Consider the following 23,942-nt stretch of genomic DNA (forward strand, 5'->3'; position numbering starts at 1 on the left):
TGGTGGGGCGAAGTCTCTTTAGATTCAGATGCCTGTGAGCGGGGCTTTGCAGATAGTTAATTGCATTAATTCCTGCTGATATGATGTGCCCGGGACAAACCCCGATGCCCGCCGGCCTGACCTGTGGGCCCAGGAGCGTCAATCCCGCTCACACCCGAGTGTCTGTATCTGTGGGACGGGACTAATGAGAATTCCTGTCTCACAGGGTCGTGGCGACGATAAAGCAGTGCACACAGGAAATGTGGTAGAGTGGTGCCAGGCACACGGTCCACGCTGATTAATTGCCTGCCATTAGCATTACTCAAGACCTTTTGAGAGATTATAAGACAGCAAATATTTCCTAACACATTCAATAGTAATTAAGGAAGAACGCGTTCACGACAGCCAGCAATGCTCGTGTGCCGGCCCCACGGCCAAGTGCTCTCAGCTGAGGTGTGTCACGCCAGAAGCCTTCATTTGCTCACACTTAGATCGCCCACACATGAGCTACCTCTACTTCCGAGGAGGCCTGGGCACAACCACCTAGGAGCAAAACGGTCTCGTCACTTTCTGACACGTGGACATCCGCGTGGCGAGTCCGAGCCGTCTGTGGGGGGGGGTGACGTCATTGCCAAGCGGCCACCGTGCCTTGGGTCTCCCCTCTCTCCCTGCGCATCCCGGGGGCTCCCCGCAGCCTCTCCTTCCCCAGGCACCTGCTCGCTCTTTGAAACTCACCATCGTCCCTTCGACGGCCCAACTAAGCAACTTCATTTGTGCTAAGTACCCCTGGGCAGTGCTGGCCTGCAAGCTAACTCTTCCCCTGTTGTGTGTGCGCTTGGGGGCCACAGCGGGTGTGGGGGTCACCGGGAGGGGTCTCTAACGCCTCAGGCGCATGGCCAGGTTAACAGGGCCACGCAGAGAGGCAGGGAAGCCTCTGGAGGACACCTGACTGTCCACGCCGCCTTCGGCACCCCTTGGGTGGGACCAGGTGGCCCTGTCTTCTTCTAGTACCTTCTTATCTAACTCTGCTTCTGAGGCTTTTAATACAACTCTGCTCAGCTGAGAAACCTGTTCCAACAAGCAATCAAGGCGCACGATGCAGTCAGACAAGCTCTGATCGACGGACGCGTCAAGAGAGCCCGTGTCCTTTGGAAGCAACGACAAATAATGCACCAAGCACCACATGCTACGAAGAAAGAAGAGAAATAAACCTCATGGCTAAGCACTTGTAGACTGAGCTCCCACGGGGGGAAACGGATCTTGGAAGTAGAAAGTTCTGGGTTGCTTTGGGCACCTGGGGATACAAAGGAGCAGAAGGTGACATCCCCCCGCATGCCCCACCCCCACCCCTGCGGCTCCGGGCCGGCGCAGCCCCACTGAGCGCCTGGGGTGTTTGTATGGGATTCGCCTGTCCCATCCGTAGTGGCAAATGCCCCGTGCAGAGAAAACCGAATGGACACGTGGGACAACGTAGCACCCGAAGGTGTGTTCGTGCTTCTGTTCTGGGTGAAGGTCACAAAGGAGCAGCAGGCCGTTTTCACCCACCACCCCCGCGGCTCGTGGAGGTGCTGAGGCAGGGTGTTCAGGTCGCAAGGACAGAGCCGGTGCTCCTTCTTTTGGCTCTGCGGGGGGTGCCAGAAGGAAGAACACCGAGGCCCTCGCTCCTGTTGCAAGTTCCCGCCCGGGGACCCGCCCGTGGAAGGACCGGGTGTCTCCATCGCGGCAGGAACTCAAGGCGGCGGCCCGACCCCTGCTCCTCAGGTTTTCAGGTCCCTCTAGAAATGGAAACGCAGCCGTTACCTTCTCCAGCACGTCAAGCCGGCCTCCAGCGCTGAGGCCCAGCCGGCGCCTGCATTTTGCCCCGAGTGACTGTGGGCTGGTCGCTGTGGGTGAGACAGCTCCCCAAGCCGCATGTCCCTGACCCCAGGCGCTTTCCCCGGCTCCCCCGTGACCCTCCCGGCCCTAGGGTCGCGCTCCTGAGTCCCAGTTCTGAGTCCGAACAGGTGTGACGGGCACTGGGGAGGGCCCGGGATGTAAGGAGCACTGGGCGCTACAGGATGGCAAACTGAATTTAAATTAAAAAAAAAAAAAAATTAAAAAAATAAAGAACAGATCTGTTTCACGCCCCCGTACAGATGACGGGGAGGAGAGCAGAGATGACAACCGGGCCCATTCCCCTCGGCCTGTGTGGGCCCTTGGAGGGCCCGTGGGCATATTCAAAGACACAGCTAAAACTGCAGCCCCTCTGGAAAACCTCCCGTGGGGAGGGAAGCTTCTTCTGGATCTCTCCCTGCCCCGTCTCCGGGACCCCTGAGGAGGGCAAGACTAGCCCCGTGGGCCCGAGGCAGCTGGTGACAAAGGTGTCTCAGGCCTCCGCGGGGCCGTCCAGCGCCGTCCATGCATCACTCATGAATGTGCTCGTCGGGGCAGAGGAGGGCGGAAGCCCTTTGCAAGGCCCTCCCAGGGAGCCACGGGGCCAGCACGATGTATGGAAGTGTCTTCCCTTGGAGACCACGTGCCAGGGCCCTCACCCCACAGCCCCTGATCAGACTATAGAGAAGGGTCCCGGGAACAGTCAGTGTTCGCGGCCTGCCAGGGACAGTCCTGTGCACGCCCACGGTGGGTGTGGGGCCCGAGTCGCACTCTGCTGTCACTAGCTGCGGGGGACCTTGTGTAGGAGTCCTCGCCCGTAATATGGGGAGAGTCCCGGGACCTGCCACCCAGGCCGGTGCCGAGGGAAATGGGCCGAGACATCACCCAGCTCCATTGCTGGAGGGTCCCAGAGGGATTTTGGAAGCCTGACCCCACCAGGCCCCAGCCCTCCTCCGTAGCCTGAAGACTAGGAGTTGGCTTCTAGGATCGGCACCTGTTTCAAGCTTGACTTTGGTGACAACTAGCTTGGTGGCATGGACCATTGGTGGCTGAGTGCGGCTCCCTGGAGGGAGCATCTCTGTGGCTCTGTGGGTGACCCCCCTTCCCACCTTCTGTCCCCCACGCCCATGTGCGGCCCCATCTGCACCCTGGGGTCCCCCTCACCAGGCCATCAAGGCCACTGTGACCAGGGGGGCTGCTCTTGCAAACCTCTGTTCTCTTGCTTCCAAAGCAATAACTCCCAGAGGAAGTGGAAATGACTGCCCAGGGCACATCAGGCGTTGGCTGGCTTTCTCAGGCAATTGTTTCCAGTTAAAGGAGAATTGTGAAAGGCCTGTGATCTAGGGACACAAGCAGGTTGCTGGAGACTGGGGGGGAGGGTGGGGGGGAGGGAGGAGCGGGCATGGAGGGGTGGGGGAGACACTCGACTGCTCAATGAGGCTGCGGTGCAAGCCCGGAAACTTCCAGAACACCAAACATCCAGCATCGAGGTGAAGATGTTAAGGCCCTGGATTGTCCGCTTTAAAATGGTTAATTTCATGGTGCATATATTTGCCCTTAATTTTAAAAATAAAAGGAAAAACTCAAGTTCTTTGAACCTAGCCCGAGGCGTGATGTGGGCACAGAGTCAGAGATGACATCAGCAAACAGTTGCGGGGTGTCCACAAGGTAGAAGCTGTGCTGCTGAGACTCCCGTGCGTCGGGTCCCCCAGCCCCTCGGGCCCACTCCCCAGGAGCGGACGTCCCTCCTATCTGCCTGTGGCACTCCCCTCTCCTGCCAAGTCGGCCCCACAGACCCACCTCCCACCCCTGCAGGGAGCTCCCCCAAAGCACAGAGCTGCCCAGGCCCCCCGAGGTCAGAGACTCTCCAGCCCATCCCTGACTCTCAGCAGGTCCCAATTCTCCAGTGGGTGGCGGGTGCCTGTAGGTCCAGCCCCTCACCCGCTGTCTGCACCTTGTCCACACGTGCCCACTGGACTCATCCGTCCCCAGGGGCTCATCCTCGGCCACCCCTCTTCTGTTCTTCACTCCGTGGAAGAAGTTTGTCCTTCACACTCCGGCCATGGCCACCGCCCATGTGTGCACCCACCCTAGGATCACACCCACGCAGGGCCTCGCCTGTGGGGCTCACTCCGACGCCCAGAGGCCACAGGGCGCTGCCTGCTGCACCGACCCCTGGCTCTGCCCAGCAGCACTGGGGCTGCGGAAAAGGATGCTGGAGGGGGGTCATTCCCTCCCCCACCTGGCGGAGGACAGGGACCAGTGTGAGCCGCACCCACCTCCATCTGCTCGTGAATCCAGTCCAGGAAGGAGGTGATGCGCGTGTAGACTCCGGGCTTGTTCACGTCGGCACAGCCGATGCCAAAGCTCGTGGCTCCCACCAACTTCCACACCCTCCTCTCCTGGCACACCAGCGGCCCCCCGCTGTCTCCCTGGATGGCAAAGACAGAGGCACTGAGGTGGGGGGTGTCCTTGTCTTAGAGCCAGGATCCCCCCCGCCTTGTATCACAAAACTCAGTGTGGGGATGCTCACACCCCCGGCCTCCAAGAACTGACGCTGGCACTCCCAACGGTAGGGTCCTTGGTCCCCCCGGGACGGTCTCCCCCAGCTGTCAGAGGGGCATCCCCTGCCAGATTCTAGATGCACTGAAGCCGCGAAGGTCAAGGCGGCTGGACACAGCCCGCGGAGAGCTCCAGGGGAGGGGCCTGCCTGGCCGGGCTGGAGCCTGGCTCGCTGTGGCTCTGGAGGCCCTGGTTCACAGGTTCCCACCTGCCTGCTGCCCCTGCTGCCCCCTGCAAACCCCGAGAGCCAGGGCTGGGGTGGGGAGCACCCTGGGGACCCCTCCTGCCACCGGGACCCAGCAGAATGGGAGCGCCGGGTAAACTTGGCCGATGGCCAGGGAAGGGAGTGATATCTTGAGCAAACGTCTTCCCCACACCCTGTAAATTTGCTTTTCAGTCAGTCACAGGGAAATGCTGGCAGCGGCCTATCCCACAGGCTGGGTCACCGTACCCGAGCCTCGCCCGCCGCTGTGGCCCCCAGAGGTCACCAAGGGCCCCTACCTGACAGCTGTCCACACCGCCCTTCAGGTAGCCGGCGCAGAGCATGGAGGGCGAGATGATGCCGCCGTACACATCTCTGTGGTTGCAGATCTTGTTGGAGATTAAAGGCACAGCTGCATGGTTGAGGTCGGGGGAGGCGTCGCCTGTGTCAGAGCAACGACAGTGAGGGGCCCTGCTGGGAACCCAGGGGCGTGCACCGGGCACCGTCTTCCCTAAAGTGGCCGGTGCAGGAGGAGGTGGGGCAGCGGTAGCCAGCAGGGACCTCCCCCGGGTGATCCTGGGGGACCACTCGACCCACACGGGCCTGCTCGATCCTCAGAACAGTCCAGGTTACAGAAGGGAAACTGAGTCCCGTGAAGATCACACACAGCTGTCGGGGAGAACCGTCGTGTGGTCAGCACAAAAGTGTCCTCCCAAAGGCGTCCACTTCTCAATCCCTGTGTCTATGTCACCTCCCACGGCAGAAGGGCCCTGAGACGGGGACACACGATCCTGGGCTACCCAGGCAGGAGGGGGGAGGGGCGCTAAATGTAACCCCAGGCTCTAGCAAAGTAATGAAATAGTCTTCTGAGGCCACACGTCGTGAGAAACAGCGTGAGTACGGCTGTGGGGGGAGCGTGGACGCGGCATCCCAGACCTCCCACCAGCCAGTTGTGTGAGCCGCCCTCAGCCCGTCTCCTCCTCGCCGAGGGGCTGCTGCAAGGAGCAGACAGGGTGGCCTGGAGACGTCCAGCTCGGCACCTGGTACCTGGTGAAACGCAGCTCGACGTGTCTGCGGAGGAGGCTTCCATTATGGGCAGGAGGACGTGGCAAGCCACGGGGATGAGACCCCGCGCTGCGGAAGAGGACTGACCCTTGGGATCTGGGTAGGCCCTGGGGGCCTTGGACGCTCAGGGAGGGGCAGACTCAACTAATAAACCTCAGGCGGAAAATACTGAACTTCCTGTGAATTGGGGTGAATTGCACCCCCAAAAGCCATGTTCACTTGCAACCTCAGAATGTGCCCTTCTGGGACACCTGAGTGGCTCAGCGGTTGAACATCTGCCTTGGGCTCAAGTTGCGACCCCGGGGTCCCGGGATCCAGTCCCCCATCGGGCTCCCTTGCAAAAATCCTGCTTCTCCCTCTGCCTGCATCTCTGCCTTTCTCTGTATCACTCATGAATAAATAAATAAAATCTTTAAAAAAAACAAAAAAGAAAAAGAAGAAGAAGAAGAATGTGCCTTTCTTTGGAGTAGGGTCTTTGTAGATGTAATAGGATAAGAATCTCAAGGTGAGATCGTCCTGGATTTAGGGTGGGCTTTAGGTCCAAAGACTGGCGTCTGTCTAAGAGAAAGGGGAGAGAGATTTGAGGCACGGGGTTGGCGGCGGGCGCAGGAAGATGGGGCAGAGACTGGAGCAGTGTGATTAATCTACGAGCCAAGGACGCCAAGGATGTTTACAGCCAGCAGGGGCTGGAAGAGAGGCTGGAAGAGAGGCCGGGGCAGGTTCTTCACCCTCAGAGCCTCAACTGGCCCCACGACACCTCGATCTCAGACTTCGGCCTCCAGAGCTGGGAGGCGATGAGTCTCTGCTGTCCAAGCCTCTCTGTTTACAGAGCTTTGTTGTAACAGCCCCCACCCCCTGCCGCTGACCCCAAGAAACTCCTGCCAGAACGAGAGCAATTGGTGGAAAACCTATGAGTGTGAGCACATGCATGTGCCACCCCGATGGAAGGACAGCTAGCATGCGCTGTCCTCACGACGGTGACTATGTCTGATACGACTAGAGCAGTGAGTTTCCATGCATCTGCCCTCTGATGAAATCACACGTCTTCCAAAGTCGCACAAGAGGAAAATCCCTCACCAGTGACAGATGTCTCCCTTCTGGATAAGCCTTGGGAGGGGTTCTCCACGGACTCCCTGCGTGCTTTATGAGCGTGGTGGGGAGCAGGGAGGGGAACTGCCTGATGACTCGGGGACCGTCTCCCCAACAAGGGGTGTTCCTGGTCCTCCTTTTCTTTTTTTTTAAATAAAAAAAAACATTATTTATTCATTTATTAGAGAGAGAGAGGCAAAGACACAGGCAGAGGGAGAAGCAGGCTCCTTGCAGGGAGCCGGACGCAGGACTCGATCCCGGGTCTCCAGGATCACACCCTGGGCCGAAGGCGGCGCTAAACCGCTGAGCCACCCGGGCTGCCCTGGTCCTCCTTTTCAATTCATTTCTCTCCCAACAGAGTCTGCCATTTTCACGTCCCAAGACAAACGGAACCGTGACCCTGACCCACAACTAGACTGCTGAGAGCACGGGAGACGCCACGACCCAGAGATGGCGGGAGCGTGCCACGTGGGCGTCCATCCCGGCCTCTCGGCTCTGGGCTCCCCGGACCCAGAACCTTGATTTCAGATGATTGACTGACCTCCGTCCTCCGTGGCCCCCCAGCCGGACGTCCAGCACATTTTTCCATCAGGAAAGTGTTCTTCGGAGTTGGGTAGGCAGACGGGCTGGATCCTCTCTGTCGCAAGGGGAGACAGCAACCCTAAATTCAGTGCCAGCCCCAGCCCACGAAGACCATGAGTCTCCCCAGCGTCCGCCTCTCTGGGGAGCTCAGGCCATCTCCCAAAGGAACGTCAAGGCCTTGGTCGGTCTGAAAGCTCCTAGCTCAGGGCAGAGCCGTCAACCTTTAAACGACCCTAGCCGGTGGCAATGTGACTGAGTCTGGGCCAGGGAGCGGCATTTCCTCCATGACACGCGGAATAGCTAACACCTGAGGCTTTATGGGCCGTGTAGACCAGCCGCCTCAGTGGCGTGAAAGCAGCCACAGGCGGCGGTACCCAAACGGATCTAGCCGTTCCCACTGAAACTTTATGTACAAAAACAGTCAAAGGGCCAGATCTGACCCGGGGCCCTAACCTGCCCACTCCTGGTCTGGACCGTGGGCACGTTGGCTTGGGAAACATCCCTCCGTGACTATTACGGTCCCTCCCGGTGCATCTGGGGGCAAGAAGCTTGCCTGTCCCTGCAGGCTGTGTCACACGCGTCCCGTCACCCCCAGCAGAGACAGCATCACGGCTGCCGTGAGGCTGTCCCGTGAATACGCTCGAGATGCACTAAGCTTTTCCGCCCAGGACAGTAATGGAAAGGCAGAGAGCTCGTAAGAGCACTCGCTAATTTTTCTCAAAGTGCAGGTGTCGGCACCTCGTTTTTCTTAAGTGAGTATCATCAATAAAGATACAAGAACGCCGCCGTTACAATTTCTCTTTGCGTCTCCAGGAATATTTGTTTCAGAGCATTACACGTAGAGAATAAGATGTGCGGTGTGATGAGCAACACGGTGGTCCCGGGCCCGGGCTGAGCGCTGGGGAAGGAGGAGGGGCTCTAATGTATGTAGGAGTGGGTCCCTAATCCTTGGTTGGCGTCTGCAAGACTTTCGAAAGTTCTACCCTGTGTGTTCGGGTGTTTCTGTGACTTTCAGAGGTTAGGACTAGGTATTCCCCGCCTGGAAACGTGGCCTGCCGAACTCAGCAGCCGCCGCGGAGAGACTTCCAGAGTGCTTCAGGGAGCTGACGATGCCCGGTAAAGAAGTGGCCACGAGGACGACCCCACTACAACCAGCTGGCTGACCGGGGAAGTGCCCTCTCTCCAGGCCAAGACTGAGACGCGGGGCTGGTTGGGCAGCCCTTGCTGGGGGCCTCATCTCAACAAGCTCCGGGACGGCGGGGAAGAGCTCAGAGACCCCCTTCCGCCACCTTGAGGCACCCGTGGCCTGGCCTGGGGAAGTCCCTCTTATCTCCAGGCGGCTCCAGCAGGAAGCAAGTGGCACGAGTGGGAGCCCCAGGGGCACCAGACCAGTCGGCCAAAGTAGAACCGCGAAGTCTCTAAAATCAAAAGACACCTTCAGCACAGCCCACAGGAGTAGGCCAGTCACGTGCAGTGAACCTGGCCGGGGTGACCACCTGCCGAAGTTGAAGAGGTGTGTGGACCCCGCATCCCCAACGCTGTGATAGCCCACAGTGCAGGACGCTGTTGAAAATTGCTCATTAGATCAAGAACCAGGAAAATCACAAGTTTCACGAGAAAAGATCATCAACCGTGGCCAGCGGGGAAAATGAATGAACTCCTGGAACGACCTGGCAAGGACCACAAGGCGGCTGTCATAGAAAGGCTCCACAGGCGATTACAAACTCCCTCGAAACAACTGAAAGCAACGGCGCAGCCAAGACCGCAGACATACCGTTGAAGGGGACGGGCCCGGCCAGCTTCATGAGGGCAATGTCGTTGCCCAGCCTCTTGGGCTTATACTTGCTGTGGTAGATGATTTTTTCCACCAGATGGGAAGGGGCTGGGCTGTCCAGCAGGGAAACCAGCCCCACCTGGACGGTCCACGACTTGGGGACGTACAGGCTGAAATGAGAAGTCGGAGAGAACAAGTAGGACTGCCCCGAACGCTTTAACCCACGGACCTGGGCCGGGGATGTGGGGTCCGGAGACCCGGGGCCCGCAGGTGGCAGAGGCGACGGTGCTCCCTGCTTGCTCATGCTCGGCCCCGAAGCTCAGGCCCACCCCGTGTGTCCATCCGCCAGGGAAGCCTCGACGCCTGCACCCCCGGGACTCAGAGTCTGTCGGGCCCGTCCTCCAACACACAGCAACCAAACCGGAAAACAAAACCGGGAGAATTCTCTGTGTTTGGAAGACTTTCTGTGGTTTCTTTCCTGTGCTCACCTCCCCTGAGACACATCGGGCACCCCCGCCCCCCCCGCCAGCCTGTGTCCCTCTCGCCCTCTTGGCCGCAACGTGCTCAGCGACACGGAGGTTGGCGGTTTTCCTCCAGCACGAGGGTTTCCTTCCAAACTTTCTACTCTCTCTGTAAGAGCTGCAGGTCTGAAATCCTTAGAATGAGCTCAGGGTCCCCAGGCACAGCCAGCAGGGACAGTGAGGGGCCACGGTGAGGGCTGGGGCGGGTCCCGTCCATTGGACACTGCGTTGTGACAACCCGGTCGGCTTGCCTGCTTTCTGGACCTGCTGCCGAGCCCTGAAATCACCCCATCCTATGGTGGCTCAGTGAGACCGGGGCGTGCGGGCGAGGAGCACTCACTCGTAGACGCAGTGGGCAGCCGTGACAACCCACACGGGTGTGATGACGGAGCCCCCGCACAAGTGGTAGCCCTGGAACTGCAGGCTGGCCTGCCAGGGCCACTGCGTGAGCGAGGACGCGTTTCCACCCACGATGCGCGAGCTGTAGCCCATTCGCAGACCGCAGGCTGCAGAGAGAGGGGAGCAGGGCTGGGGCTTGAATCCCACAGACCTTTCTGGGGAAGCTGCTGTCACAGCCACAGGCCCCCTCCCCTCTCCCTGACATCCCGCTGCCCCCACGGAGCTCCCAGCCCCGAAAGAGAGGCAGGAGGGGCCCACAGGGCGAGAGCGGGGAGCAGGCCACCAAGACGAAGGGGAGCGGTGGGAAGAGCTGGTGCTGGCAGCATCCCTCCCGGTGACGCCCAGGACCCTGCAGTGACCCCGGCTCTTCCAGGAGCACGGGAGCCTTCTGCAGCCCTCTCCTGAGCAAATCTGGGCTGGCGTGCACCTGCCTGACTTCTCCAGACCCAACCCTTGTGGCGTGAACCCTCCCCGATGCCGGGGGCGCCTGCCGCGGGGCGGGGAGCCTGGGGCACCGACCAGCCTGTGCAGGTGGGTGGGAAGGGGGTGGCGGGGAGGAGAGGGCGTGAGTCGGGCTGCTGGAGCGGCCGTGGGTGACGGGGCATCGTGCCCGCAGTCCCGTCCGCTGCTGAGAAGTTGCTCTGGGCTGCCTCTCCCCACCCACCAGCTGAGGCGGATGGGCACCGCCCTCCTCTCCTCCAGGTGGGGTCCGCAGAGTTCCCACCTGGCGCCCAGGAGGAGGGGACCCGGAGCAGTCTCAGGAGGGTGGGGGGGTGAGGGGAGACAGGAGTCTGTGAGCGAGCGCAAGTTTCCACTTATGCCTGCCGTGTAGGTCCCTTACCTGTGCACTTCAAGGTAACCACCCGACCGGAGGCACATCCCTCCCTAAGGACGAAAAGAGGAGGCTTGTGTAAATGCCAGAGGCCTGCGAAACGAGCCCTTTTTAAAAACTTAATCTTGGGGTAAAAGGGGAAAAAAGACCCTGTTCCCCTGCTCTTGATTACAGATTGCAATTTTAGTCCATATTAAAGCAAACAAACAAACATGTGTATGAGGTGACACATTGATACGGAACCATTTGGCTGCAGGAAGTATTGTGCGTGTGACAGGTGATGAGCATCCCCACGCTTCGGACGGCTAATGAGAGGAGACGCGGGAGGAGCTCTCTCACATGAGCACACGCTGCTGTCGTTTGCAGGTCGGCTTCAGCCCGGTGTTCCCCGCTGGCCCCTCGAGGACAGCGAGGCAGCCTCGAGGCAGCCTCTCCTGGCACCAGGTCCTTGCAGCCTGGGTCACCCCCTCTCCAGAGCGGAGCTGTGATTGCTCCAGGGACGACACGCGCTCGCCCTTGCGTGGGTGGGAGCCAGGGCACATGCCTTCCTCACCATCCACCCATGTCCCCTTGTGACTTTCCCTACCTCCCGCGCTGCAGTCCGCTCATGCAAGGAAAAGGGGATGCCACCAGACCAAGGTTTAAGGATCTAAGAGATGAGCTGTCCCCATGAATTGCCTGTGGGTCCCGGGGTGACTGTCGATTATGAGATGGACAGGCCGACAAGCTGATGTTTCCCAGAGCGGAGAACGTGCTCCTGGGATTTGGTCCAGAGTACCAGCAAGAGCGTATGGAGTTGCCTGGCTGTACAGGGAGGGGACCAGGGAGGGGACCAGGCAGGGGACCAGGCAGGGGACCAGGTAGGGGACAAGGAAGGGACCAGGGAGAGGGCCAGGGAGGGACCAAGGAGGGACAAGGGAGGGACGAGGGAGGGGGCTAGGGAGGGAACAGGGAGGGACCAGGGTGGGGACCAGGGAGGGGACCAGGGAGGGGACCAGGGAGGGACCAGGGAGGGAACCAGTGATGGGACCAGGGAGGGGACCAGGGAGGGACCAGGGAGGAGACCAGGGAGGGACCAGGGAGGGACCAGGGAGGGACCAGGGAAGGACCAGGGAGGGAACCAGGGAAGGGACCAGGGAGGGACCAGGAAGGGGACCAGGGAGGGGACCAGGAAGGGGACCAGGCAGGGGACCTGCTAGGCTGCAGGTATGGTCATTTACAGGTATCTCACTTTTTAACCTTTCTCAAGAGTTGCCAGGGAAATGTGGAATCCGAATGGCAGACAGAGAATACTCGAGCTTCTGAGCCTCCTCTGCCTCGTTCCCTGTCCCCCTGCGCTGCTCCGCACACACCTGGTGCCCGTGACCAGAGCGGCTGGCCCGCGATGGTCCTCCTTACACCCCTCCCCGTCGGGCCCTATTTGCCTGCTTTGGGGTGGGGTCTTGCACCCCAGCCGGGGCTCCAGCCAGTCTCCCTGAGGCCGCTAGGCCTCGCCTTGCACTTGGAGAAACACTCTCACGTCTCCTGTGTCCTCGCGGGGCTACGCACAGCTCGGGGGAGCCAGCAGGTGACTTGACACAGCGCAGACGGCAGCGCCACCTGGCCGCACGTACCTCACATACACCGAGTGGTGCAGAGCAGTCACTTTGTCATCGGGCAAGAGGTGATTGACGGAGGCAAAGTCCTCCTGGAGCTGCTGCTCGAGCAAGTCCACCCTGAGGGTGTCTGAGCTCACGTAGCTGCAAGCACATGGGAAACGAGGCCCGGTTCAAATCAACCAGTGCTCCAGTCAGGATACCGCATGGATCATACTGGGGGGGGGGGGTCACTTCCCACCCCAACCCCCGCAAAACCATCCACAGCTTTGCTAGCTTAGGAAGGCATTCCAAATCTCACAATGTCTGGGACCCCCGCCCCACGGCCCCTGCACCGCCCCCGCAGGCTCTGGCCTTGTGCCAGGGAGGACCACTTCCTGGGGTAGCCAAGTAGCCCCCCTTGGCGCAGCCAGCCCCAGAGACAGCAGAACATGGAAGCAGGCGGAGTATTTTCGGGTGGGACCTGAGTGGGGATGCCGAGCACCCAAGAGAGCCACGGGTGGGGAGATCGAAAGCGAGAGCCGGTGCGGGCTCCCATCGGAGAGAGATGAGCACGGAGGGAAGAGGCTCAGGGCGCCCCAGGTGCCTGCAAACGTTTAAAGTGCCGGGAAGCAGGTTTTCTGGAGAAGCATGGTAAAGAAGGCGTGATCTTTTTTTAAAAAAAATAATCAAATGTTTGCAGGGTTGTGAGGTGGAGGGTAGTAAACGAAGGGCCACCCCCCTCCCTTTTCCCATGGAGCAGACAAAACCCGAAGCAGCCGGCCTGCTTCACTCATCGGTTGATCAAACAGCATTGCACCCGGTGATGCAAGCGCTGCGGGCTGCCAGGACTATGTGTGGAATGCGAAGGTGAGTCGGGTTTGAGTTTGGAGGGCAATGAGCTCCCAGGCCTCCTGAGGAGGCCCCGCGGCCGACGGGGCAGGCACTGGGCGGCGAGCTCCCGACCTGACACGGAGAGGCTGATGCAGGCAGGCTGGCCGCAGCCGGTCTGTGAGATGCAAGGGGCCCCCAAGAGCCACCCCGGGATCCCCGTCAAGCACCCAGCGTCCAGGTGGGGGGACCCAGTACAGCCGCCAGCTCTCCCAGGGTGAGCCTGTGTTCACGGAAACCTCACGCCACCCCTAAAAGTGGGCGCGACTATTATCTCCGTTTCTGAGGCCTGAGTCAAGGAACTGGGGTGCCGACACGGAGATTCGAACCCAGGCCGTCCGGCTTGACAGCCTCCCCTCTCTCTGTCATCACAGATGGCTGACGTGGGACATGGCTGAGCAGAGAAGAACAAAGACGGGCTCTAGGGACAGAAGCAGGAAGGAAAGGCAGAAAGATACGGAAGCGAATCTGGGAACTGAGGGCAGAACAGGTGCACAGCGAAGGAGACGGGCCGTGCCGAGGGGCAGTCTGGGAAAGTAGCATTGGCTGGGCTCCCTTCCCCTGACGGTTCTCGCTATGGGTAGGAAGGACCATCTCACCATGGCTGGCTGGCCGGGGAGCTGAGGGAAAGGGGTCTCTGGGCCCTTCTGCATGGTAGAGGGGGGCCTTGGGGTTCGGGGGCCGGCGGAGGCACTCCAGGAGGGGAGGGAGGGGGGTCGGGAGGTGGGAGGGACGCCCCTGGGAGGCCACGGAAGCGCCTCCATAGGGAACAGACCTGCCTGGGGAAGCTTTCCGCTGTCTGCAGTGGTGGTGGTGTGTGCATGAGCGTGTGCATGTGTGTGCACTGTGTGAATGTGTGTGCACTGTGTGATGGGGTGTATGGGTGATGTGTGTGTGCAGTGTGGTATGTGATGCAGTGTATGTGCATGTCTGTGTGTGTTTGTACGTGGTATGTGGCATGCACGGTGTATGTGTGTGTGTGTGTGTGCATGGGGGGTGGAGTGTGTATGGTGTGGGTGTGCTGTGTGGCACACATGGTGTGTATGTGCATGTGCATATGGCATGTGTGTGAGGTGTGTGTGCATGTGGTGTATGGGAATGTGTGTTGTATGTGTGCAAATTTGGCGTGCATGTGTGCTAAGTGTGCAGTATGTGTGTGTACTGTGGTGTGGGCGTGGTACCTACGCACATTTATGGTGTGTGTGCGTGTGGTATGTATGTGGTATCAGTGGACATGTGTGGTATGTGTGCACTGTGGCATGTGTGCTCACACGTGAGCAGTGTGACCGCCCCCCTGTCCGTGAGGGGTGAAGGCTGCATTGTCCTGGGAGGCACTTGTGGGGTGACGTGGCTGTTGTCACAGAGCTGAGCTGCAGCTGGCTCTGGCACCCGGGTTGTCACAAGGCGAGAAGGTCACGGTCTGGGGGACACAGGCTGGGACACTGGGGTGTCACTGTTGCTGGAGGCGGCAGCTGAGGAGCACCACACATGAACCAGGCTCCCTGGGCTCCAGGGCTTTAGGCTGCAACGCCCGAGTCGGGGAAGTGGGCCCAGGACGCGGGGACTCGGGGGCCAGCACGCAGGAGCGTGGGAACTCAGGCGGCCGGCCTGCTTCCAACCCCGGGGGCAAGGGCAGAGGGGGTTGGGGTGCCCTGTGGGGCGGCCACGGAGGATGGTGGTGCCGGGGTCAGAGGAGAGCTCGGAGAGACAAGGAGAGAAACGCGTCCCCACAGCGCAAACGTCACACAGACGAAACCAAATGTGGAAAAGCGAGGCGCCCGCCACAGGAGCTGGCCCTTCTGCATGTCGCCAAACAGCCGTTGGAAGTGACTGTTTTCACTAAACGGCTGACTTTCCAGACTTGGCTCTTTGGGCTCCTAGGGAGTGTGCGGGCACGTCCACGTGGCCCCAACACCAGGCGGGGGGCGGGGGGCAGGTGCCTGAGGACCTGGGGGCCTGGTCTCGGCTCAGAAGTTCCGTGCTTCATGTGTGCATCTGGGGCCCTGTCCCCAAACGTGCCCCGTCCCGTGTGGCCTGGGTCAAACCACTCAGCGTCGGCGGGGCCTGGGGGCCTGGTGCGCGTCCCTGTGGAGCGAGGCGGCTGAAAGGCAGCTCCCCGTCCCCGTGGTCGCCCCCACTGAACACTTCACCCATCAGCGTCAATGTTCTGTAAATTACCTCGGAAACCCCAGCTGGGCACAGGCGACGTTGGCGTGGTGGCCTCTCCAGTCGTCAGAGCACACGGTCCTCCAGGCGGCAGCTGCGAACACCTGGAGCACCGCGTTTTGGCCGCTCACGCGGACTGGCCGGCGCATGGGAAGAGCAGCTCGTTAGCGGCCAGGGGACCCCGAGACCTCGCCCCCAGCACCCCCACCCGGAGGCAGCTCTTCCTGCCTGGATCCCCGCCCCGTGCCCCCCGCACCCTCTTCTTACGGTTCTTGTGATCTCCCCAAACTGCATTTGGGCCCCAAGAGATAGCCCTCCCCTTGCTCCCGGCTCCACAACCCCCGGGGACGCATGTCACGTGGATCCCAGTTAAGGACGTGACCTGACGCTGGCACCCAGTGGATCTGGACCCACTCTGCAGATGGGCAAGGTCAGGGTTGGGCCGTCCCTCTGCGGCGAGGAGCGTGGCCTTACCGCACCGGTACTCGTCCTCCCCGTCCCTGCAGTCTGAGACCCCATCACATCGAGCCGTCAGTTCAATGCACTTAAAAGACGTGCGACACTTGTACTTTCCGGAGCAATCGAAGTGGACTGAGGAGAGGGGAGGACACGCGCGTCAAGGAAGGGCTGGCTTCTTCAGGGCACAGCACCAACAACCATCCGCTGGCCACGTGGCCCTGAGCTTGGCCATCAGTAATGAAACCTGCTTCGAAACTGCAGCCCGTCTGCCTCAGCCTAGTTTCTGTTCCGAATTCCAGAGCGTGGGGGCTGCGGCACCCCCACTTAGTCTCGCCCTGCGGCCTTGAACCACAGGACTCGAGGTCAAGAGAGAAAGCGCATGGCTGCAGCCCGCCTGGCTGAGCCAGCTGAGCAAGGAGCTCCGTGAGGACGACTCGGGGGCCCCCACGTCCCCCCTGTTGTCTCCAACTCTGGGCGAGAAGAGAGGGGACCGCGGACCGCACAGCCGAGCAGGTGGGGCGCGTATTTGAAAGAGAGGCTGAGATACTGTTCCCTATCAGAGCGCGTCCAAATGACTCACTTTCTCAAAAGCCGCATGAGCCTCATTTTTAAAAATAGCAGGTTCGCCTGGCCTGGCATGAATGGCCTCCTTGTCTTCTCCTCCGGGCCCCTCGCCCCCTCCCGCCCGCGGAATCCTATTTCATCAGCTGCCTCTCGACACTTCTAACTGGGCAGGTTCCTTGGTGACAAAGCCCCGAGCGTGGCCAACAGCCCCTCCTGGGCCCCGGGCTGGCTCGGGCTCGTGCGGGCCGAGCACTCGGAGCCAGCAAGCCCCCAAGGCTGTCGCCCCCAGTCTTCAAGGCTGGGTGGCAGCACCCCACCCACGCGAGCCGGGGGCTCATCAAAGTTTCAAGGCCCGAATAGGCATTCGAGAGCCCGCTAAATAATGCATCGTACTCACTGCCCAGACCAATGGCCAGCGCTAGTATCAAGGCGATGATCCCAATGACGATGATGGCGAAGAACTTCAGAGGCAGCAGAGACAGTATCTGTGCCGCAACCGCGTCCGCGTCTGAAAACCCAAAGGTGGGGGAAAGAGCAAAAAGCCACAGAGCAGCCGATCCGAACGAAAATAAAACTTAAAATGCAGCTATCCGTTCCCCCTCCCCTCAAAGCAGAGAATGTTCTGGCCCAAAGAAAGCCACCTTAGCTTAGAACAAAGGCCACTGATCTGGGGACACATTCTCCAGAGGCCCGGCCCCATGGTCTCCACTCCTGACCCCGTTGTGTCCATCCCGGGTTAAGGGATGGTGTTACTGACCGAAGTGTGTCCCCGCCCCCCTTGCAGTATGCGGGCATTTGGACCCTAGCACCCCAGACTATTGTCATATCTGGAAATAGAGTTTTTACAGAGGCCATCAAGTTAAAACAAAGTCATCGGGGCGCCTGGGTGGCTCAGGGGTCGAGCGTCTCTGCCTTTGGCTCTGGTTGTGACCCCGGGGTCCTGGGATCGAGTCCCACATCGGGCTCCCTGCAGGGAGCCTGCCTCTCCCTCTGCCTGTGTCTCTACCTCTCTCTGTGTGTCTCTCAGGAATAAATAAATAAAATCTTAAAAAATAATAATAAAATAAAGTAATGATGTGGGTCTAATCTAATCTGACTGGTGTCCTTTGAAAAGGGGGCACGTGAACACAGAAACAGACGTGCATAGAAGGGAATGGTGCCAAGGGACACAGGCAGGACAGCAGGCGAAGATGCAGCCAGAGATTTGGGTGACAAACCTCGAAGTCGGCCAAGGAGCCCCAAAGGTTATCCTCAAACACCAGAAGCTGGGAAGAGGCAAGGAAAGCTTCTTTGTGGGTTTCAGAGAGAACACGGGCCTGCTGGCCCCTGGGCTTCAGACTTCCAAAACCATGAGACAATAGACCTGTGTCATTCTAAGCCACCTAGTTTGTCGCACTTTGTCTCCGCAGCCCTAAGAAACTCAGGACAGAAGGCAGGTGGAGCCCAGGTCCCCAGAAACGCTTCCCCCATGGAGGATGGTGACGTGGAAAAGCCACACAGGATGCTCTGAGGAGAGGGAGAGCTGGGACCTCTGAGAGGGTCACCAGATGATGTAGTAGCCCCTTCTTCCAGAGCCTCGTGCACGGCGACACCTCCAGCCTTGTCCCAGACCGTCTCTCTGAGGAGGCTGGCAGGGCGAGCAGCCTGAGAAGAGAGAGACGAGGTCTCTCTCCAGACCAAGGAGCAGGTTTACTCACTGTCTGGCTTAACAAATACTACGTCTTGTCGGGGACAAAGCGTGTGCAGATCTGCTCACAGTGCATTATAACGGATTCGAGTTGCCTTGGTCCTGGGTTCCTTAGTGTGATACAGATGCTCTGGGCACTCGGCATATCCCTGGGCTGTTGACATCGCCATTGTGGGACTTGGCGGGCATTAGTGACTGACTGGAGCAGGATATAAGCGCCCCTTGTGCCATGGGTAACAACGTCCTCCGTGTCCGATCTGAGAGCCTCCTGTCTTCTAGGAGCGTCCAGCACACTGGGCACTGACTGGTTAGTTTGCAAGTAGGGTAAACCCCAGACCTGTCCCAGTTCTTGCCTAAAGAACCAGGTACATTGGATGGAAAAGAGGATGTGCCACCCCAGTGGTATGATGCCCAGAAGAACAAGCCTCTCTGGGCAACCGGGAGAATCTTCATCGGCACCTTGATTCCGAGGAGAACAGGCCACTCCATGCACATTACCTCAGTGATCCTGAAAATACATCTGAGCCGAAGTTGTCCCCACTCACACTGAGGAGGGTGGGAATGCGGGAAGGGGAGACAGCCTTCTGCATGGCGCACTGTTACTCAAGACAAGACTGTCCGGTCCTCTCACACCCCAGTCCTAGAGATATTGAGCTGAGAGGTTTCCCATGGAAAGGCCACAAAGATCTCTCCTGCGTGTCTTTGGAAACCCAGAGCTTCACCCTCTGGCACTACAGAGTGTGCTTATAAAATGGTCAATATCATTCAAGCATCCTTTAAAAAGAGAGAGAATGTGGGCACCCGGGTGGCTCCGTGGTTGAACATCTGCCTTCAGCTCAGGGTGTGATCTTGGGGTCCCGGGATCGAGTCCCACATTGAGCTCCCCTCAGGGAGCCTGCTTCTCCTTCTGCCTGTGTCTCCGCCTCTCTCTGTGTGTCTCTCATGAATAAATAAAATCTTAAAAAATTAAAAAAAAAAAGAGAGAGAGGGAATTTGAAGACAAAAATGGGAGTGGAAGAGATGGGATAGGAGGAGAAGAGTAAGAGAAGGAATGGGGAAGGGGGAGAAGGAAGCGGTTGAGGGGAACAAGGAAAGGCACACTCCATGGCCTGAAGGATACAGAACAAGGAGGGGAGGCAGAGGGCAAGGTCGCTGTCTTGATGAGCAGGTGGTTTGCTCTGCAGCTGTGTTCTCAGGGCCTAGACCAACACCTGGCGTGCAGGGTTCCTTGATGAATATAGCTGACCCTTGAACAACACAAGTTTGAACTGTGTGGGTCCACTTACAGGTGGATTTTTTTATAGTGTGGTACCTCAAATGTATTATCTCTTCCTTAGGATTTTCTCAATAACATTTTCTTTTCTCTAGTTTACTTTATTGCACTAACACAGTGTATATAATACATGTACCATGCTACATACTTCTTAAGTGAGTTGCTGTGATCATCAAGGCTTCTGGTCAATGGTAGACTATTAGTAGTTAAGTTTTGGGGGAGCCAAAGGTTATAAGTGGATTTTGGGCTAGGTGGGGAGTCATCAACTCAATTCTACTTCTATGTTATTCAAGGGTCCACTGTATCAGTAAATTGAGTGGATGAATGGATGGATGAATGGATGGATGATTGGATGGATGATTGGATGGATGAATGATATCACGATAATGGAGGTTGTATTATCTCAGCATAGGAGACCAATTCCTTTTAGGACAACCAGTTTGTGGTCTTGAGTTAGCAGAGCAGACTCTCCTCAGCCTTCCCCACCCCCAGAAACCTGCACCAAATTAATAACTTCCCCTTATGAGAGCCCACTCTCCACTTACACTTTAAAAATCAGCAGGAACCCCAAGGATGACCTCTTATCATTCTAGTTGCTCCGGGTCTAAGAGTTAGATTTAGAAAATTCATCCTAATTATAGACTTAAAGATTGCTGCTCAGTTAGAAGCTTCGTATCTGTTCACAGTTGCCCCTTTACAGCTCCTCCACCATGGTGCCCTATGGACACTACTGTGGCCTCACTCCACCTCCTTGTCCTGTCTTTGAGGGCGTGCCTGGAGTACAAAGCAAAATGCATAGCACCTCCCCCAAAAAGAAATGCAAATGATCAACAAGCATGAAGAAAAAGCTTCAACCTCTCTGGAAATTTGAAAAACTGCAAATCAAATGTAACTACATACCGACCTTGCAATATTTATGATGATTGCTATTATAGCACCCTCACTGCAGTCCAGAGCGAAGGGAAATGGATTTCCACTTGCAGTCAATATATACATTGTGTAAGCTTTTTGAGAGTCAGATTGGAAATACAAACCAAAAGCCTTAAACATGGGTGGAATTTTTCTTTTGACCTAGTAAAACCACTTCCCAGGAATTTATCTTAAGATGTCTTCATTGATGCACATGCATTTCTACCTACATGGACACTTGGAGAGGTGGCATGTATAATACTGATGCATGGGAAACAGCCCGAATGCACATCAGAAGGAAGAGGTAACAGGACAAATGAATAGAGTTGGTTCCATGATAGGGAAAGGGGGCGGGCAAACCTCCTCTGTAAAGGACCGGATAGTAAATATTTTAAATTTTATGGGCCTTATGGTCTCTGTTGCAACTGCTCAACTTTACTGTGCCATGAAGGCAGCTGTAGACAATAGGTGAATAAATGAATGTGTCTGTGTCCCAATAAAACTTTATTTATAAAACCAAGTTGTGGGCCATATTTGGTCCATGGCCATAGTTTGCCAATCCTTAAAGAATATTTAATCATTTAACACCGTGGAAAGAAGAACATGATATTATTTCACTTGAAAACAAAAAAAGCTTCAACATAGTATATGCCACTTCCAAAGGAAAATGCAGATATGTATATCAGAAAAAGACAAGAAATCCAATATTAAAGCACAAAGAGGGCTACCTCTGAATAATGGTAAAATCGTGGGTGACTTTAAAAAATCTTTTTGATTAACTGTATTTTCTAAATTTTTATGATGAACAATACAATTGCTTATTTATGTAAAGCACTACTAAATTCTCACTACTAGAAATCAATTATGAAAAAATAAGCAAAATTAGCAGAGGCAAATATGCATAGCATTACTCATGCTCATCTTATTTGTACTATAGAAATATTAGAAATAATTATTTGTCAAATGATGATTTAAAGAACTATGTAAATTGAACATCTACTTGATAGGATGTCATGATGTTATAAACAAAGAGCGTTTATAAAAACGAAGTAGCACATGGGGAAACACCTGTCTATACCTACACTGTACGTGAATGCGCACTTGCGGGCAACAACAGGAAGAGAATGAAGGCCAACATAAAAGCCAGGTAAATCTTGGGGGTCAGGTGATAAGAAGGTACTTTTAAAATTAACATTTATGCTCATTTTTTGAGCTGTATTTTTGAATTATGTATCCTTACCCTTGAAACCTGTTCCCCCCACCTCCTATCTTCTCCACTACCATCCAACCTCAATTGCCCAGAGGGTTTAAAAGGAATCACAGGACAGCCCCCACTCCATGCTTTCTGGAACCTCAGCCAGAGCCCCCAGGTGTCTCCCTTCCCAGCCCCAGATGTCAACATTCCTGACTGCACCCGGGACCAGCGAGCCACAGCTCACTGTGGCAAGTTCTGTATTTGAGACCTATTTACAAAACCAACTCTCCTTGTCGCTCAGAGCAGTTCCTGTCTCCTGCTGTTCGGTTTTAATCTAGGCAGCAAATACCTTCGGCAACACCCAGCAATGCCCAGCAATGCCCGAACACTTTTAGTTTCCTGGAAGAGCTGATAGGTACTGGTTCTCAGGATTTGCTGGGGGGCTCAGAGATTTTTCTGGCGGGACAACTGGAGCCTCAATTTCTGAAAACATCCATCCGGAGAATGCTAACTTCTGTCTCCGGGTGTTGGCAAGGGCCTGACCGAGGTGATGCCCTCTCTAGTGTCCCCTCCTCTCCAGGGTTCTATAAACCCAAGGAAGTGCAAGCATCCAGCTTTTGGGTGTGAGAAATCCTGGCGAGGTACTTCCCCAGAAATCACACCTGGTTCCACCTACCTGGTACGACAGGACTTATTTTCAAATCGTCAAGTCCAAAAAGCGATCTGAAGGAGAAAGGGGCCTCAGCTGCAGGCGGGTCATTTTCCCCCATGGTGACTATTTCAGGACCTCTGAGATTCGGCTCCACCTCCACCTCCACCTCCTTCGCCAGGAAGAACAGAAAGAAGCACTTGCTTCTCTATTTACAATTTTAGCGTCAAATGCATCTTTGTCGTGTTAAATCTTTGACATCTGACCATCCACATCAAGCGCATTCAGTAAAACTATTCATCCAATGAGACACAATTTTTTTTGTGAGCCTCAGCCAGTAACAGAGAAACTTTCAGAGTTAATGAAAAACTACGAACTTAATTCTGCTTAAATTAATGACTTCTTCACTCTGTATTCTATCAATCTTAAAATCAATTGACTAGCCATCTTTAGAGACGTGCCCTTTTATGATTAGAAATTACTACATCATTGTTTTTCAGAAGATAAATCCCTTTCAAAGCACTTTCCTTCTCTTTTTTGTCATTGTTCTTTGTCCTACATAACCTCAATCCTTTGCCTACACCTGTGGGACACCTATCATAACCATAAGAAGTTTTTTATACTCACATAATGTCCATGCCCCCAAAATGTAGATGGCACCAGGGAGGGGACACTCACCCACAATATTTGTAGTTTCCCGTAAACACCGTGCTTCCCTGGCTCGGCCGGGCATGACCTAGTTAAGGATGAAAGTATCCCTGCCCTCTGGGTGCCCGGTCCCCCACATGGCAAAGGGAGGAGCGGCTGGGGACGCTGGCTTGCAGCAGCTACACTAGGGCTCTGTTTCCTCCAAAAGAATTCCACCTATCACAAAGCCAGAGAGGTCAGAAGCCTCTGGAAGTCATTCCTGCAACTCTATGAGGGGCGGAGTGAGCAAGGAAATGGCGGAATGTTCCCAACTCAATCCCGGCTCACCTTCCCAGGCATCAGTCTCAGAGGTGGTTCCAACAGGCACATAAACATAGATACTTAAATCAACCATTTTAGATTTCTGCTCACTGGCTGTGGTGTTTGAGATTCAAAAAGAAACTATTAAGCCATTTAACGCAAACTCTGTCTTCATGCTGTTTCATGTGGCCTTAGGAAAATCGAAGCAGGAACTCTACACTAAAAATATTTATTTCGTTTCCATCTCAGGAGTGGCTTTGGAGAGCGTCTTAGAAAACTAATAAATCCACATCAGGCATTTTTGCTTTTGATTCTTGCTGATACCTGCCTCGTACTATCAGCAGGTGGCAAATTACGTAGCTTAACTTTATGATCAGAATAAGAACAAGTGGTAAAATGCTTTCTGAAACCTTGAACCTAGACACGGAAGTCCCTTCCCAAACAAGCCATCGGTGGCCGGTTTCACAACACTGAGCAACGTTGAGAAATTCTCTTTCAGAAGCGTTGTGTCTCCCCCACCCACTTTACTCACCATTTCTGGGGCCGCCATCATTAAAAGCAGAAATAATTTCCTTTTTCATTATAAAAGCAAGCGTGATGGTAAGCAGGCTGCCAACAGGTTCGTCCAATCGGGAAATACTTGCACCAAGTCACTCAGCCTTGTCGACTCAATCATCACAGCAAATGGCATTATCGCAGGTTATCTTTGTAACTCGATCTGGATGTGGCTATCAAGTGGCCATCGGTTGT

General features: G+C 56.3%; 1 protein-coding gene across 2 annotated transcripts; it reads right to left on the reverse strand.

Moving 5' to 3' along the window:
• Positions 1 to 256: 256 nt before the first annotated feature.
• TMPRSS3 (transmembrane serine protease 3) lies at positions 257 to 23,942 on the reverse strand. 2 transcript variants are annotated; one of them, XM_077879302.1, is made up of 13 exons: positions 22,923 to 23,047; positions 22,272 to 22,416; positions 16,929 to 17,039; positions 15,983 to 16,099; positions 15,521 to 15,644; positions 12,491 to 12,616; positions 10,887 to 10,930; positions 9,987 to 10,152; positions 9,126 to 9,295; positions 7,311 to 7,406; positions 4,915 to 5,057; positions 4,131 to 4,283; positions 257 to 1,754 (listed from the first exon to the last, which is right to left on the reverse strand). In XM_077879302.1, exons 2-13 carry the CDS (start codon positions 22,363 to 22,365, stop codon positions 1,737 to 1,739), a joined length of 1,362 nt encoding a protein of 453 aa, XP_077735428.1. In that variant the 5' UTR covers positions 22,366 to 22,416; positions 22,923 to 23,047; the 3' UTR covers positions 257 to 1,736. The 2 variants fall into 2 exon arrangements, with proteins under 2 accessions (XP_077735428.1, XP_077735427.1); XM_077879301.1 differs by lacking the exon at positions 22,923 to 23,047 and adding an exon at positions 23,725 to 23,942 and having other exon boundaries at positions 258 to 1,754.

This window comes from Canis aureus, chromosome 30 (assembly GCF_053574225.1).
Source record: "Canis aureus isolate CA01 chromosome 30, VMU_Caureus_v.1.0, whole genome shotgun sequence".
NCBI lineage: Eukaryota > Metazoa > Chordata > Mammalia > Carnivora > Canidae > Canis > Canis aureus.

Excerpts from the sequence above, each read along its gene's own strand:
- TMPRSS3 (XM_077879301.1), bottom strand. The coding sequence starts at position 23,745 with ATGATGGCGGCCCCAGAAATG. Across the intron at positions 15,645-15,982 it reads GGAGGACGAGTACCGGTGCG|TCCGCGTGAGCGGCCAAAAC; the intron begins GTAAGGCCACGC and ends TGCGCCGGCCAG. Across the intron at positions 7,407-9,125 it reads CGGGCCCGTCCCCTTCAACG|AGAGGATCCAGCCCGTCTGC; the intron begins GTATGTCTGCGG and ends CCCTTGCGACAG.